An 18,688-nucleotide genomic window follows, 5' to 3' on the forward strand; every position below is an offset into this window, starting at 1 on the left:
GCTCTGCTATGGCTTCCAGCATAAATGAAGACAGAAAACTAAACAGCAGTGATGCTTGTAGGGTTACTGGGTTGGGCTAGCTGGTATATTGGGTTGGGCTAGCTGGTATATAATGCTGTGCTACATTACATGTGGCATTAATATGTAAAAACATCTTTAATTAGCAAAATAGATCACTGACCTGAAGGTTCCATTCACTAACTGTGGGCGCATCAATGAGCAGTTCAGTCAGATTGAGGTTGTTACCAAACGGGATGTAACGTTGCTTCAGCTCTCGCTGCCAGTCGTTCAGCAGAAGGTTACGAAACTCCTGATTGAAAGGTCCTGAGTAAGAAAGAAAGGCTGTGGCCAGAAGAACATCACCTGGAACAGGAACAAGCGTTGTTACGTGTACATACTTATCAGTACACATCAGTGTATCAGTTACATATTAATCAGATGTGGCACTGCCTATGCACTGAAATGAGAACATGCCTAAATATTAGTGGGGTAATTTTAAAAGTGCAAGAAATTCCATGTCAAACAGTAGCATCACGACCATCCCGCTGATAAATTAAAAACATTAGCATACAATAACGACATGACAGATTAAGGTTATAACTCCAAGTATAACTGCATCATCAGACAGAGATTTTTCACTTCACTGCACACTATTTATCCACAGAACATTTCCCATATCACACAAAGAACTTCATATTATTATGATAGATATTTGTTATTATGTTGCAGAGGCTAACTCTATGTTTTTGAAACCTGCTGTGAAACCCACCCACGAGCCGTTTGGTTTGGACAGCAAACTCTTTGCTCTGTTCCGTCCATCTCTCCTTCTCGCCAGCGAGACCGCTGATGAGACTGGACGCTGTCTGCATCTTGTGTCTGCAGCGCTCAGCATCCTCCAGCAGCGTCTGATGGGAAAGGGGCCCGCAAACAGGTCAGTAGGTTGATGTGTCTATTTAGCCTTGTGTGTCTGTCCAAGTGTGTCTGCCTCTATCCAAGTCTTATTCCACCATCTGCACATTCGTGGATTAAACCCCTAAAAGCTCATCTCTGTTCATCAGAATTGCATACCCATCATCATTATCTAACTTAGTACGCATGAATCTAAGAATATTTGCCTCTTCCCTCAGCTGCTCACCAGCGAACTGCCCCTCACTGCATGCGCAAGCCACACTTTAGGTTTTTTTGCTTGACAGAGAGGGACACAGTGCCCTTCCACACTGCTGAAGTGTGTGCTTTGTTAAGCAGGAGAGAAAAACCGAGGGCTTCTTCTGTAAATCAAGAGGACTATAAAGGAGAGGTGGTGCTGTTCCAACAGGTCACAGGAGAGAAGAAGTAGTGTGATGTGTCAGGAACACAGTGACTTGGGCAAAATAAAGAAAATGCTGGGTGTTAAATCTGTGATTACAAAAAAAGCATACAAATGCAGACAGATTAACACGTCCTGGGAAGCTTGTATTGCCCCAAGCTATTGTTGTTAATGTTATCTTCACTTTATCTGTCTTCTTTTGCTTTCCAGGACTCATTTTTAAAAAAATATATTTTACCACTTTATAAAGGGGAAATATTGAAAAAGGCATGTGGCCTGTGCTATGAAGCAGAATTTCATCTTATCCTGGTACTTTCAGGGCTAACCCTGAGTTTTTTGTATTATGAAGGTGGTTTACTTCTTACCGAGTTATATCACCATGGTAAATTATGCTGCAAATCTAACTTGCCTTTTAAACATAATTGAATTAAACACTTGATTACAGTCCATCAGATTCTGTTTAGATCATCAGTATCTTAATGACTGAGCTATGATATTTTTAAGCATGTCTGTTTCCTTCCCATGAGCCTAGTGTTCCCAGTCTTCATCCAGAGAGCCATCTAGATTTCCAGTTCTTTTTCTGTTTTTTGCCTTTTATTGTTTAGTTATGGACTTCGACTGCATTCCTAATAAAGCTTGCTTTCTGTTTTACATCGAGACTTTGGTCTTCACTTGGAGCCACTCCTGTCCATCATCAACACCAAATGCCTTTGCAACGAGCCTTTCAGTCTCACTTTTAGCCCTGGAAGATGAACAGTCTCTGCATCTTAATCATGACATTATAACCTGTTCCCGTCCTGGTCTCTTAATCAGGGAGTCTTGATTCACTTGCTGTTCCATTAAGATGTTACATTTCACATCACAAAGTGTACTGAACATGGGAAAACACAGACCAGATGCTCTCACAGACCTCCACAGAGGATTAACCGGTGTTACTCAGTCACTTCAGTAACTAAGGTTCAGTCCTTTTTTTCCTTTTAGCCAGGCTGTCACAGATCTTATGGTACATTTGTCATACTGTACATACTGCAGTTTATAATAATATTGTTATTACATCAGTGGCACATTGATATTCTCAAAAAACATTTTGCTTTCTTGAAGAACGTGGGAAAAAATATCATGTAACAAATAATAAACACAGTTTATCCCCTATAGTAATTGTTGCACTTTCAAATAAAAGATAAAAGGTATTAAATTCCTATATCAGGAGCAACACACAGGTTTTGTGTACTGAACTAAATTACAGTTGTGTTTTGATGAAGTTGCTGACCTGTTTCTCCATCATTGCTTTCTCATATTCCCCCTGTACCACATCAAGCTCTGCCTGCTTGGCGTCTAGTTCAGCCTGAGCTTTCTGAAGGTCCGCATTAGCTATGGTCAGACGATTCTCCTGCACGGCCAAGTTAGCCTAGAAAAAACAGAGAAAAACAATGAAAGAGTGTGGAGGGGAGAGCTGTGATGGTTTGTTTGTTTGCTTTGTTTTTTGCACATTAAAAGCTTCAGGTAAAAAACAGAGAAAAAGTCATTAAATAGTTAAATGGTTAGTGGGATGCCAGTTTATCTCACAGCATGCGCAACCCACAAAGATTAAATGCAGCAGCCAGCGTTCAACTCTAACCCATGGCCTCAGTTACCAGTGTGCTATCTAATAGAGGCAGAAATGTCTGAAAATGGTTAGTAAGATATTTTAGAAGAATGGACATAAACACTGAAAGAAAGAGTTTGAAGATGACAGAAGTAAGCAAAAAGATAGTTTGTGTATAGAGCTAGGGTTGTAGAGAAAGAAAAGAAAATCCCGTCTCATCTTTCTGCATGTCTGTCCATTCGACTGTATCTCTGTATCCAGCTTAAAGGGAAAACACCACTGGGCTCGAAACCAGAAAATCTGTTTTGTAGGCTGTGCTCCACAAAAGGTCAAAATAAAACAACAGTGCCGAGGGATGTGTATATATGTAGCTGTGTGTGAGTGTGTTTGGAGGGGGATTAGGGAAACAAAGTGGAAAGGAGGAAAAAGAAATTGGTGGCTAGAGCAAAAAGAATAGAATGCAGTTAAGAAAAGAGAGAGGTGTTGAATGAGAACTAACAACGGTGACAGCAACAGATGTCATCATCAGGCAACATTTCCAAAAGCATAAATGTACACTGTAAATGCCTTTAAATGACTATGACCCATCAGACATTCACAGCAGCTTGTATTTACTTGTAGTTAACCGAGTGGGTGATTCTTCAGAAGAATTTTGCCTTTTGTGTTGGTGAAAGCACATGTTACAGCCATGGGTCACCTCGCTCTTTCATCTGGCGTGATTAGCCCTGTCTGTTTTGTATGCTTATTAGCATGTGCAAGCCCCTGTTAATGATTGGTGCCTGGACTTGTCTCTCATCCTGCCTCCTGGCCTGCTCTGCGTTCTCTCACGAATGACTGGACAGTTGCCCCGGTGCAGTGGTTCAACTGGAATACAGCACTAATCACAGCAGCCGCTTTAAAAGAGCTGCCACTTTGCTATTCAGGACAGTGTGAACAACGTGCCATGCTGTGTTTCCTGATTGGCATGAACTAAAGGTTGCTTGTTAGCTAGTTTTGTATTGTTTGTAGCTAACAAGCTTCTGCAAGCAACTCTGTGTAGTGCTTCTCATGATTCTGTAACCTCTTCCGTTGACCAAGCTTGGCACACTCATCCAACTAGAGACACTCAGTTTAGAGGGTGACTAGTTAAGTAAGTTTGTCCCTTTAAAAAATGATAAGTAAAAGAGAAATTAGTTGAAGTAAAGTTCAGTTGCTTCTGGTTAGAAAGCGGTCATTGGCACTGTCTGGCATCTTTATATCCACTTTTCCGTCGTGCTTAGACTACATTATCTCTAAACATATTTTCTAAATTTCTATATTTTTTTGACCAAATAATTTTCTGTTTTGGAAGAATTAACTGCTGAATAAGGTAAGGCTGAATATTAACACTTTAGAAACGTTCTAACATTGAAAATGTTAGCTCTATATTTTCTACTAAGTCATAAGTCCTTTTTCCCCAAAAACAGCCACAGATCAAGAAAATGTTTGATTTAAAGGTCAATCATGGATGCAATACACCGTTTTTCTTTTTGTTAAACACTTTACTTTGCCTTTAGTGGCTGAATTTGCTGATCCATTTAGTTGTCAAAAATGGCACACACAAAAAAATGACAAAAATAAAGATTTAGTATGTTTGTGTTTTATCTCTGGGGTAAGCATGGAGGTGAGAGAAGGCTCAGCTGGTAAGCTTTTAGCTTACACAACTTGTGATGCTGTGCAGTAATAATCAAGACTTTGCACATATTTTCTGCAGATATCAGATCTGGGTGTGTGGATTTAATAATTCATTATTAATAATTGAATAATTCACAGGGATTCCAGTGACATAAAGCGAATAAATAGTGCAGCCTGCTGCATAAATAAGCAGTCTTTGAGCACAAGGAGTCTGAGGAAATCCATTTTCAGGCTTGTATCACAAGATTAAAAACGTAAGCCTTGAAAATCTGAGATGCACCCAATGTTTATAATCAGTGGATAAATACTTCTGAATTTTGCTGCACTTCAAACTTCTACCATCAGCAAATTATTGCTGCTGCAGTGTGGAAATGTGCCTTTTTGTGCTTTTGTGGCTTGTGGTTTTTCTACAGAATGAAATGTTTCATATTCATCAGATTGGGAGAATAGTCCAAAAAGTGTGTGTGTGTCCCTAATGTTACACATTTTAGGAGGTGTTTCATAATACATATTTGTAAGGGTGAGTTTAACTTACAGATGCCAATTGGTAGTCAGTGGAATAGTAGATTATTCAGTTCACTTTCTGCTTTTCTGAGGAAGCACTCTACTAGATCTGCAATAATGTTTGTTACCTTCAAGGGCAAGACCTCCTTGTTGATGGAAAAGAAGGAAGCCATGGCTTTGGTCCAGGATGCTATGCCAGCTACATTGCCACACACCCTCTTGGCTGTTTCGATGTTGTAGTCAGGCATTTCGAAATAAGGCTGCAGGAGCTCCACAGTTTCCCTATTAATGCTGTCCTTGGGGAATTGCTTCAGGAGGAGAAAAGAGGCAGAAAAAACAGAATGAGTATGCGGCGGTTTAATCTGGGACTTATTTCAGCCTTTGCATTTAGACAAATGCTGAAAATGCAAAGCTATACAAAACCAGAGAAAATGAAAAAATACATACTGAAAGGGACAAAGACAGAAAATAGAGCATGTACTCAATTGAGACCAAAATTGCATCAGGATGAAAAAAAAAACTATTTAAATCAGGGCATCAATGGGTTATGTTTAAAATAAAAGGTGTTTACAAATAAATATTTTAATAAGACATGAACCACTTTTATGGAAGTGCAGAGACTAAACTCTTAAGAGTCTAAGTTTAGCCCTTTCTATTATGTAGAATGTAGCTTTCATTCATGTTAAACATGGCAAATAACACAAAGCATAAATCCTGAATCATGTGTTGAGATAATATGAGCACTTCAGTCTTAACTATATACAAATTAAATAAATGTTACTGCACCTGCAGACTGCCCAGGAAGTTTCCAGCAGTCATGAGTTTTAATGACTCCTGCCATGAAGGAGTGTTGCAGTTCTTCTCTGGGTCAACTTTCACAGGGTTGACCTTCCTCTGGAAGAGCAGCAGCACGCAGTCCATGATCCGCATGATGAGGTGAGGGGGGCGACCGAGTGTCCGTACTGTGGCAATATCCGACGGTTTAATTGTCTATGTGGGCAAAGAGGACAAACGGAGAGCGGGAGAATTTAGAACAGTCATTTACTGTATGGCATGACCCCGATGGGAGAGCTGGAAACATGTGACAAGTAAGTCGAGTAAGGATTTGACACCAGCAAACTGGACAAACGCAGAGCATGTTAGGAGACGATTAGAGCAGCGCGTTACTATGACGAGAACAAAGGATAAATCATTTGTTTCTCATTACCGTGTTCAAAGAAGAGACAGATACATTAATGAGGATTATACCTAATTCTCCAGTTTCAGAATATAAAAGCAGAGGAGGTGTGCAGAGGGAAACAACACGACGACTGTAAGTATAAACTGTGGCAGAATGAGAGGAGTTCAGGAGAGGGTGACACAGGATTTCCTCCAGGGACTGATTAAAACAAGAGACAGCAGACCAGTAAAGAAAATGTTCCTGTGAGAACTGTTCGGCTGCTTTACTCTCTTCTTATCTTTTCTTGTTTTGCACTTCCCATTTCTGTTCTCTCTTCCTTGCTCCATTTCCACTCAGTGCAAGCCTGAATTTCCCACTAGAGTGTCAGCCACCAGACAGTCTGGGTTATCATGTACTTCTACTTTCACTAGCCTATATCCTCTATTCTCCTACAGCTTCTTATGAAAATCTCTCACTAAGCCCATTGTTACAAAATAAAATCATCACTCCAGTTCAGCAAGAACTACAAAAACTAAACCATTTTATGCTTTACTGTCATCATTAATCCACTGTAACTATTAGCAAATCAGCTCCTTTTGTATGACAAGGAAATGTTATAGAATGGTACTGTTACCTTGAGTTTGCACACACACAAACTCGGTCCTTTTAAAGGCTGGGTGAATATCCAAATTAATCAGGAAACAGAACCGGTCGGTGAATATTTTAATGTGACAGTGTGGTATGAAAAGCCTGAAGAAAGGAAACATGAATTCCTTCAACTCCTCTGCCACTAAAACTGATGTTCTTGAATAAGTTAGAAAATATCTTTTACTTTAATCTCGCTATACTGCAGAACACCAGCAACATTAGGAAGTGTCTTGGGTTGTCTGTTTAGAAATCCGAGGTTTCTATATGCAGTTGCACGATAACATTTTTTTAATGAGGGAATTGCCACAGGAGCTCTGCATGCAACCATCTACCCAGGAGGACAGCTTTAATTACAATGCAGCTAGAGGCACCAGACGACCATACTAAGTTTAGACACACCAGGACAGTAAAGCTGCAGGCAGAAACATTCATACAGCTTCACACATTAAGTCACAGAGGGCTTTAAGTGGCACCCTGAAGCAATACATAGTAAAAGAGCAGGAGAAATCTAAATTGGGTAAATGTAAGTCATACATTAAAGCACAAAAAGACTGCCCTCACTTTTTTAAATATTCAAGTTATATTGTAGGGTTAGATCATGAAGGCAAAGGCAAATATGCTTTGCTTTACTGGATCAAACATGCTTACATTCACCCCCCTAAAGCTGTGACACAGGAAAAACTCTGCTTATGAGTGAAATAATCTAATAGCTACAAGACTCGTGGTGTCTACAAGATGAACTTTGATGACTCTGGTGATCTCCCGCCTTTTTTCACTGGCACTAACATTAGGGTGACATTTGGCTCATGAAAGCCAGTTCAGACAACGATGTCACGTTGCTGTTGAATGATTAATTGCAATCATTTTTCCAGCACATTTTGTAATCTTCAGATCATTTTAATTTGTCTCGTTAAGTGATTTATGATCAACTACCTGCAAAACTAATTACCCTATAATACACCCCCCGGTCCAACACACACACGCACACACACACACTCACACTCACCGCCAATGTGGTACTCAAAAAAAAATACTCAGGTTTAACATTTAAACTGAAATGGTTCGTATAGCATGTTGTGAATCTCTAGCATGGCTATAGGCTCTGAGTGATTTAAAAGAAAACAAACAAACAAACAAACAAACAAAAAAGACGTCTGAACGTAGATATGTCTACCTGAGAAATTTAAGTCTGGAGGGAAGCCTTGGAGGCATGTATTCAACATTGCTGTTTCAACATCCCATACCTGCAGCGCAGCCTCTGCCTCCTCGAGAGCTGGCCGGGCAGCTTCGAGTTTCTCCTCAGCGATGGCCTTGTCAGCTGAAATGCTGTCCACAATGGCCTGCGCCTTGTCCTTCACCTTTTGTACCTCTACCTTCACTCGCTCTGCTGCCTGGGCTTTTACTGTCACCTCCTTCAACACCTGCACAAGAAAACAAACACACATTATAAGTGACAGAGAAATGATTTGAAGCTGGGAGACTTTCTCAGCTGAGAAAAGATCGTAAGTGTGGTTAAGTAGAAAACAGAATGCTCAATCCAATGGGAGACGGCAGATCTGAGCATTTGTAACACTGAAGAGGCTCTACCTGATATAGAGGTCTCTGTATAACAAGAGTGAGTGTTCACGAATGGAGGGAAAAAAAGAGACGGCTTAAACTGCTTCACTTATGCTGAAGCATGACTGTAAAAAATACACATTCGTCCCATTAAACATCTATTTGTCTTATTTCTCTCACTGCAAGAGGGTAATTTTACGCAACAATACAATATTCCCCAAACAATCACTGGAAAGCCTGATTCCCAGCAACGGACACAATAAACACTTCATCTCTTCATTCTGTGTTCACTTTCTTATTAATGCATGAAACTTTATATTAGTGTCTAATACAAACTAGCATGTATCCATTCAATTCTGTTGATTAGTTCATAGACCGTGTTGCTGTTTTAATAAAAATGCAACTAAAAAACCAGCTGAAGCATTCTGTATGCTTGTTGAACCTTAAACCCACACACATACAAATAAAAATCCCCTCCCTGCCTACAAACGTACCATATCAGCCTTGTCATTGGCAATCTGTAGCTCCTTCTCTTTCACCTCCAGTTCTTTGCTGAGAGCTGCCACTGACACCGATGCCTCCTTCAGCTTTTGGAGACCAGTATTCATCCTGAAGAGGAGAAATTTTGAATACAGTTGATCAAGTCAAATATGATTACAGCAAACTTGTTGCTTCTGTGTACTGTCTGTCTACTATCTGGGTTTCTGTTTGCTTAAATGGCAACACAACTTGCATATGTTATCATTTGCACAACATTGTTGAACTCATTTTGAACAATTTACCTGTTGGCCAAAGTCTGAACTTCAGACCTCTTTTCTTTATAGATGGTTTTGTAGCCTTGAATGAAGGATAAATAAGACTTGGGTGTGACATGGGTGGAGCGTCGGTATCTAAATTCAAACAAATTGGGTTACATTAATACTGCAACATGCTAAATATTATGACAATCATCATGTGTTGCAGACACACATAAAACAATCTTCACATATATGCATATAATCTTCAAACACATATATATATATATATATACATATATATTAGGGGTGCAACGATATTCGTATCGATATTGAACCGTTCGATACAGTGCTTTCGGTTCGGTACGCATATGTATCGAACAATACAACATTTGTAATTTATTTTATCAACTTTCCTTCTGACAATGCTGTCTGTGTTGAGCGCTCAGTGAATCTGCGTTCGACTACTCCGCCTAGGCTGCACTGTCGAGCGCAGATCCACTGAGCGCTCCACACAGACAGCATTGTCAGAAGGAAGAGCGCAGGGCAAGCTAGCGAGACAGAAGTTAAGCTCTCCTTGCAACATGGCAAATTGAACCTCCCCCACCCTCATTCAGATCTGGCGTTTGGAATTATTTTGGTTTTCATGTGACGTATGACCCTGAAGGTAAGCACGTCATGGACTAAAGTAAAACAGTATGTTGGATGTGCCACGCAATGCTCAATTACATGGGTGGGAGCTAGTGTGTTAGCGCAGTTAGTTCGTTAACGTGTTGGCCGTCTAGCCCCATGCACGGGGCTATCAGGGGTAGCTCGTTAACGGAGATTTGCTGTGTTGTGGCGTTAAGGTCATTTTAACGAGATTAACCTGAAAGCACTAGTGGGAACACAACGAATATGACTGCACATTTACGCCGACATCATCCTAGTGCAAAGACAAAAACAACAAGCATGCTACTAACTTTAGCCGAGTTATTTAGACAGCTGTTAGCACATGATTCTCCTTATGCTGCTGAGAATATAGCCCAGAAGAAGCGGATAGCATAGCTTTTATTTTGGAAAGAGGCATTTCTCTGTAATAAACTCTCTTTTCCAAAGATGAGTGATTCCTCAATCAGATACAGGGCTCGCAATATCGCTAGCCCGACGTCCTGGGGCTAGCGATTTTTTTCAGATGGGCTACCCTGCCCGTCGGGCTATTGTAGGAAGGAAAAATATATGTCAATGCTTTTGCATTCTTTCAGAAATGTAGCTGGGTAATTATGTCATTGGCATCGGTGAGCCACTGTCAATATGTGACATATTGAAATCGCGTTTGAATTTGCGCTTGTTTTTTTGCTTTCACTTTGCAATCTTGCGAACTGTGTATAGAGAGCGACAGCACTGATCTGTGAGTGATGATAATTTGTGCACCAATTCCTCTGACATCGTCTTATTAATCGTTAGCTTACTATGCAAACATGACAAGTGAAATGTCCCGCAGCAAGCTTAAACATGTGAGAGGTTGATCGCGCAGAGAATCGCTGAGCTTATGTGAGTGTGTGTGTAAAAGCATTTCAGTTCTGCTGAGCCAAATAAGACAGGTCGGGGTGAAGAAGTGACAGCCAAAGAAAAGCTTACCACAAAACGGAGAAGTTATGACAAATGAGACTATAAGGCAAAAAGAAAGTGCAGCTTTATGGTTTCATGGACAAAAGAATTTCTGTGGCTGCAATATGACGAGCTAAATAACCAGGGCTGCACATAAGTGGTCCGCAGGTGCGCATTCGCTGTCAAAATAAAAAACACGCACAAGGGTTAGGGTTAAATTTAAAAACTGTACTTTTGAGTTAAAATATATATTTATAATTTTAATAAATGACAAATTAAAAAGGCATGAACATTTTTTTTGTATCGAAAAAACATCGAACCGTGACACCAAAGTATCGAACCGAACCGTGAATTTTGTGTATCGTTGCACCCCTAATATGTACTGTACCTCTGGAAGTAGTCCACACATTTCTCCGCTACACCATCCTGGAAGGAGCCCATGCACTGAACTACCTCACATTTAACCTGGGCTGAGCAGTCTATGTCATAAACAGACAGGAAGTGCTCTGAAACTGAAGGACAGGAAGAAACGAGACAGGACATTATTAACTGAAGAAAAACCTCAGAGAGCGCAAAGAAAGTCGATATCTTGTATTCATATAACAGCATCCACTTTGAAATAAACAGAGTATAACATGTACCGCATACATTTTTGAAAAGAAATGCGAGCACCAGACAGGTCACATTTGTGAAAATAAAACTGTGTGTTAAAAATACCTGCAACCAGTGCATCTTTGGGCCAGCGGCTGAACCAGTCCATGGTGCAACCAGAGATCAGCGCCGGAAACTTCAACGCTCGGTTCCGGAACTTCTCCCCAACAGGGGAAAAGCACAGAATGACGTGGAGATTATGTCGAACTCGTGACATGAAGTAATCGTACAGGTTTCCGTTGGTTGGAGGTCGCCGGGGAAACTCTCGCTTCATGACAGGGATGAGATCATTGAGAATATCATCTATTTCGTCACGGGCAAACAAGTTGGACACCTGAAGGCAGAAACATGCAGTTGTGTCTCTGATATCACAATACTGACGGACCTAACCATAGTTCGCTCGTTTAACACTTTTCTTAATTTCGGCTGTCGTCTCTTACAACTCATGGCCGCAGCGTTTTTTAGCTGATGAGCTGATGGAGCTCCGATGTGTCTCATCCTCCCCTGCAGCCATTCCCAAGCCACACCCCGCCACAATCCATGTACCTGTACTGCTGTGTATTTTAAAGCTCAAACATTTCTACTCCGATAATAGTGCCAACCAAATCTTTTACAGAGTAATTTTTCAATCTGATCTGATCAAAGATTTCCCATACAGAGATCTAGCAGTTGCAGCTTTTAAATGCAGTGATTAGCACTGTCACCTCACAGGAAGGCTGTGGGTGCAAACCTTGGACGTTCTCTTCAAATACAATGGCTTCCTCCCACAGTCCAAAGACATGAATGTTAGAAACATTCATGTATTTCCCTACACAATACTGTGTTTTATTGACCATTTTTTAACATTATTTTAATTGGATCTTCTTCTTCCTCACACTTCACAATAGTTGTCACTTCTTCTTACCTCAACCTCTTTCCTTAGCAATTTCAGTAGAAGTGTATATTGGTTGGCTGATGAACTAAATGTATGTGACTGCTGGCAAAAAATCTTGAAATGGTGAGTTTTAAAACAGCTTGCTGGGTGGGTACAAGTTTAACCAAGTGGATGAAGGTACAAGATTCACTGTTTAAATGTTTTAAGCTGAGTCATTTCTCCAAATCCCCAGTTTCCATTAGAGAGAACATGTAACTCAGATTTAAGAAAGTGAAACAGTGTCATGGGGGACTATGTGGTGTTGTGGTAAGTGTCCCTAACCATCTGTTACTCTCACAAAAAAACAATATCACGATAACAGCTTGCTTTTCCTTTTTGTTTCTCATCTCTGTCACTTTCTCTCACACAGTAAAGAAAAGAAGACAAAAAGATGGGAAAATAAATAATTGAAAGAAGGGAAAACAAGTGGGAAACTAACAGGGAAAAAGCAACTGCATGGCTCTTATCATGGTGTTCCCATAGTGTTAAATGTCAAATCCAATGATATCCACTGACTTCGAACAGTGTAAGAGCTTCAGCTTGGTGAGTGCTGGTAAACCTCACTGGAAGCTTAATACTTGTCACATGAATTGATCTGACTTCTGACCTCTTTTATTAAGTGACTTCCCGAATAACAAAATGTAAATATACGGAGTTCAAAATAAGGGCTTTGAAAGTTGTCTAAATATCCTGTGGTGGCAAAAATTCATACAACCCCTCCCAACTGTGTAAACAAACATGGAGAGGAGGAGAAAAGATGAGAAGGAAAGGGAAGAGAAAATATAACCATCGAGTAGAGAGAAGACAGTAAGAAATGTGCATAAGAACTAGCGGGGGAAAAAATCAAAGGGCAGGACAAAGATGAAAACAAAATTCTGGGAGTGGAGAAAGAGTCTTTCAGCAGATGTAATGAAGAATGCTGTAGTACACAGAGGTGTACTTGTATGTGATTGTCCATTATAGTTTAATTTCATTACAAATATCAAAGAGAAAATAACTGCAACTCGGTCATAATGGTGAGGAAAATACACTTTTAAAATTGCACTGAACTGATACGACTCGTGCTCTCTTAAGATTGCATTCATGAAATGTTTACTGCACTCAAAGCGGAATGCAGTGCTAAAACAAAATGTTGTCTTCTAACATGCTTCTTTATCCTGCTCTTTTCCTTATCTTCTCACACAGGCCTCAAAGGTTTTTCATGTTAAAATAGAGTCCTTTCTCCCAAATGTCACCAAGTAATTGCTTGTTGAGGACTATTGGGATTCTCTTTAATATTTTAAGGGTTTGACCTCACAATTTGAAGCACTTTGAGTAGACTTGTGTTGTAAACTGATGATTTTTAAACAAAACTAAATTAAGCTGACTTGAAGTGAATATACACAGCTATCTGAGCGAGTACAACAGTTTGTAGGTTTTCCAAAACTATGTGTGACTGTTAAATAGCTGGTGCCAGTGCTTTCATAAAAAGATAATATGTGAATCAGACAATTATTATAGTTGTGCCAAAGAATTCATAAATTGTACAGTTTTCTAATAAACACCACCTCTAAGTCCACCTCTCCAGTAACTATAAAGCAATTCAAAGGCAAATTACAAAAATATAAATATAAAATGCATGCAATATAAAACATTAAGTTTGTAAAGCATGCAAAGAAAAGCTGCAGAACAAAGACACCAATGGATTAAAAACTTGCTTAAGGAAGCACCAAGTAGCTTTCTGTACTGTAGTGCCTTACAGACCAATTACAGTAACATTATCTAATATAAAATATCAGTATGAGTCATTCAGATGGACTATCAGACAATGAGACTCCAACCTCTTACTTAAACTTGGAACCATATATTTTTCAACACCAACACTAACTGAGCTCTGTAAACAGTTTTATAAACAGTTAAGGTTTTATGGCAGGCTTACATTTCAGACTTTATGATATAATTTTAGGGGATGAACACAAAACTTGCATTAAGTGTTGAGGAATTTTAGCCATTTAGCAGAAAAGTCAATGAAAAGTCAGTCAGTCTTTGTCCAAACCCATCTAGAAAAGCAAGAGTAGCTTTGGAAAAAAACATTTTAGAGAATATATAACTATGGTAAACCTGTATAATAAAGACAGGAAATAAAAGGTATGGATAACATTTTGAATGCCTTATGAACAGAGACTGAAGTGGCCCAGAATAATCTAAAATGCCATTTCAGCACCTTCAGCTAATGAGCAATAAAATTTAACAGAATGCGCATTGGTGTCGCTTCCAGTGACGGCATGATACGGCTCAGTACATAATAAGAATAATTACATTTTCTGCTTAAGCTCTCAGCACATTCCATATTTCATTCTTGACCCTGTGATGGCTTTATGGTGCTGATATTATTAAAGTTACTAGCGCTAGCTAGAGGCTGTACTTTAGCCTGTTGTGCTACAGAACAGGAGTTTGAATAAATAGAGTAACTCGTTTTGTTTTGTCTTTTTTTTTTTTTTTAAATAAAGGTGGGTAATTTCGAGTAACTTTTCACATAATTCAACAAATATCAGAAAACACACAAACTATGTCTGCGCATTTTGCCCCAAAATTCATTTTAGAGTTTTTAAATCAGACATGATGAGTTGCTGACTTGTGTTTTTGGTGAAACATCTTGCAAAACAAACTGAAGTATTCTCCTTTATATTATTCAAAAGTTCCATATAAATACTGCACTAGGCAGTTTGGTACAGTTTAGTGCAGGCTATGCCAGTTACTTTCAAACACTGTGTTGAAGTTAATAGTGACACACTAAGTTGGACTGGTACGGAGCAAGCTGTAGTGTTCATGGTCAATATTAGGCTGCGTCAAGTGTAGCATACATGAATTTCTATTTAAGAAGATGATGAAGATTAGATTCATCTCCCCAAATTCCATCTTTTATACTACCTTTAAAATATCTTGGGGTTAGAAATCGGCCATATAGCTTGTGAAACATGTGCTTATATCTTGTTGACTTCACTTAGCTAAATCCACAAAGAGAAATGGATATCATGGTAGCAACATCACATGGCAGCTTATCAAATAAGACTCTACTAGTGGCTCAAAACAAGTTAGAATGCAACTTATATCTAAGTAACTGTTTCCCCAAGCTATAACTCCTGATTACAAACCATAGGATATACTGTAATATCACCTGAAAAACAACAACAGAGCCAATGCAGTCCATGCACATGCACAGCACTGGATCACTACTGTCTATTAATGATATAAAAGAAGTAGAAACAACCAGATGCCTTTTTAAAGATACCTTAACCTCTCATTGATTATTTAATTTAAAACTATACAACTTTCAAACACTGCACACTGCATATTCTCTTGTTGTTCTGGTCTCACAGCCTTAACTGTGACCCACATTAAGTAGAGGATTACATTACTATGAATACGGATTATTTGGAATCTTTTCTCCTTGTGTGTGCTGCTGATCTCTCCAGATGACAGCACATTATTCATGTACTCCAAGAAGGACTCGTCTTTTATTTCGTTGTCAGTAAAGATGAAGCTGATGCCTTTTCCATGCTGGCCAGCTGTTCTGTACAAACTCTTCAGGTCATCCATCAGGTTGGATGTATTGTATGAGCTGGAAAAGAAAAGCATAAAATAAATATGCACACCCTTTCTTCACTAATAACTAATTTTACAGCTTCTAAAAATCATCCATACGTAGTTAAATGCAATCAAAAAGTGCAGCAGCAGAAAACTAGATCGCACAAAAACTTTAATTCATCTATTTATGTGCCAATTTGCATGAAATTTCTCATGAGATTGAAGCTCAAACTACATTTATTGGTGAGAGCGGTTTAAAAAAAAAAGTGTCGGCGCCCCAGTTTGAGGCTTGGACGATGAAAGTGAAGCACATCTTAGCTTGAAAGTTCACCTGCTTTAGTGTGTGAATGTCAAATTTATTGAATTATAAAGAGGCAGATGAAAAATAAGTTAGAGGGAAAATGGAAGAAGCTGCAAATTGGAGATATTAACTGCATAAACAACATGAGAGAGAAACCACAGATTACTTTCATCTGGTTCTTTAATGATTATCAGTGAGATGAGATACTCCATCCTGTAGTTAATAAGAAATTATAACAACAGCCCTAAGTGGCTGGGAGTTACGCTGTGACTGCCAGACTAGATACGCATTGCTGGTTATTAAAAATAAACACACCTGTTCCCAACTCAACCCAGCAAAAGTGATGAGTTGACCAGTTTGTAAAAGAAGAAATAATATTTGAGGACAAAATAATGGCAGTTTGAGAACAATGAAGCTAGTTAAGCAAGATACAGGTAAAGAGTAACCTCTCCACTCAAGGGAGAAAAGCTGCTTAAGTGAAAAGTAACATTGTGTCAGCCATAAGGATAAAGAGCCCGGACACAGACAGCATGACTACTGGCCACTCAGGGCTGCTGTGATGATAGAAATGCTTCTTTATATGCAGTCTAGTGTGCTTCTAAGAATCCACTGCAGCATATATACCAAAATAAATGCTTTTAAAAAATCTCTAGTAGGAATAATAGTGTTAGGATAACAAAGTTTAAAAGAAATTGTGTACATTAAAGCAACAAGAAAGTCTAAGTTACTGTACAGACAGAGGGAGAGAAAGAGAGTAAATTGAGTTTGCATGAAATAAGAGAACTATCTGTACTGGATGTGCATCTGAAAATCAGTTTTATGTGTGTATCAGAGAGAGCAGATGAAAAAGAAGGAAGGGGACACACAATAGAGGTATCCGTTTTCACCAGGGATAGCTGTGAAGCTAAGAGGACAAACATGTGATTCATTAATATTAATAGGAAACATTAAAATCTGTTTGGCGAACAAACCGGTGGAAAGTGTGACAATAAATGAATGTAGGGACTGAAGGAGGAAACTACTTGACAGGTTTGGAAGCACGAGTTAGTGATGGTGAGTTAGTATGTTAGTGAAGCCAGAGCTTCTGCGATATCATATAATTAATATGATATCTGTACCTCTAATGAGAATATACTAGCTGCTGGGCCTGAGAGCTGATAATGCAGAATGTTTCTCATCAGTGACAAAGGTTCTGAGTTTAATGGTTTGATTATAGATGATTATATGATTAATGATTAGATTATAACTAAATCTAACGCTTATAAAACAACTTTAGTTTGACATGTTTTGTGAAGGAATTACTCAGAAAAGGAAATCTGACAATGAAAGGTGTTACTACCACTCCACAATCCAATCCTTAGGAGGTTTACAACTTACACCACCCTACCTACATCATTAATAATATTAATATTAATATTTGCCAGCACACTACCGTGTGAGCGTGATCTGGAAGATCTTGTATCCAGCTATGAACGAGGCCAATCTGGTCAGGCTCTGTTTGCCAGAACCCCCAACCCCCACCAGCAGGGCATTACCTCCCGGTGTTCGGATTATCCTCGACACCTACAAATACACACAGAGCTAGAGTCAAATAAGCATGTTTAGATTTGCAGTAAGTTGTAGGCAACAAAAGAAAATAGCAAGCAAAGTAAGAATACATTAAAAAGATAAAGTAGGAATCTGTGTCTGAGTGCAAATGTCTGGGAGTGAGCAACTGTTTGTGAACGCTCCACAATTTATACTCCTTGAAGGAAAACTGTTAGGATATTCCTTGGGCTTTAAGGTGGTCTGAAAACATTAATGGAGGACTTTGAAATGTAAAAACCCTGACTGATGAAAACGTTAGGAAGTGTAGATTATTTTGGTTGGCACAAACACGACAAAAAACTCTTTAGAGTACCTTGACCAAATGTATCATAGCATCCTGAAAGAAGACCATATCCATGCCAGTACCCCTAATACTTTCATTGTAATGGCTTAGGAACATGTTCAGACGGTCCTTTAAAGCCTCAAATGATTCAATAGGCTCGTACACTTTGGGCAAATCAAAGTCTGAGTCTTCTGGTTCTTCCCCTGTGAGGAAAAAAATGAAAGCAGGTCACAAAACTGAGAAAATCTCTTAAATATATATATATATTTCAATATAGTCAGACTCAGTAGTACCTGTGGCCTCAGGGGCATCTCGCAAGAAGTCAACAAAATATCTTTCTGCTACATAGTCCACCATATTCTTGTGCTCTTCACCAAGATGTTCTTCCACCAGCTTTGCCAGAGCCTGGTCAAACCACTCCACATCATCAGGCATCGTGAATCGATCCGCTATCACACGCTTGCACTCATGTTTCCAAAGTGCCATCAACGTCTGGAAAATATATGTTACGTTATTTTTCTGTTAGACAGAAGGTAATTAGCTACATGGAATAAAGTAATAATAATAAGTAATAACAAAGTAATGACTGGTAATAGGTAAAAGCACTGGGGTAGCTTAGTTACTGCAAAACTGTATTACTAGTGTATTAT

The 18,688-nt window shown here is 39.1% G+C and overlaps 1 protein-coding gene across 1 annotated transcript in view; it reads right to left on the reverse strand.

Moving 5' to 3' along the window:
• Nucleotides 1–18,688, reverse strand: part of dnah5 (dynein, axonemal, heavy chain 5) — a 97,949-nt gene that overhangs the window by 38,381 nt on the left and 40,880 nt on the right. Inside the window, 14 exon segments of the mRNA XM_026184650.1 lie at nucleotides 182–363; nucleotides 770–905; nucleotides 2,577–2,714; nucleotides 5,177–5,356; nucleotides 5,835–6,038; nucleotides 8,100–8,276; nucleotides 8,907–9,021; nucleotides 9,195–9,302; nucleotides 11,125–11,248; nucleotides 11,454–11,721; nucleotides 15,748–15,901; nucleotides 17,601–17,731; nucleotides 18,069–18,241; nucleotides 18,332–18,530. Of these exon segments, the coding sequence (XP_026040435.1) occupies nucleotides 182–363; nucleotides 770–905; nucleotides 2,577–2,714; nucleotides 5,177–5,356; nucleotides 5,835–6,038; nucleotides 8,100–8,276; nucleotides 8,907–9,021; nucleotides 9,195–9,302; nucleotides 11,125–11,248; nucleotides 11,454–11,721; nucleotides 15,748–15,901; nucleotides 17,601–17,731; nucleotides 18,069–18,241; nucleotides 18,332–18,530 (2,289 nt within the window).

The sequence above is a fragment of the Astatotilapia calliptera genome, chromosome 11 (genome assembly GCF_900246225.1).
Source record: "Astatotilapia calliptera chromosome 11, fAstCal1.2, whole genome shotgun sequence".
Taxonomy (NCBI): Eukaryota; Metazoa; Chordata; class Actinopteri; order Cichliformes; family Cichlidae; genus Astatotilapia; species Astatotilapia calliptera.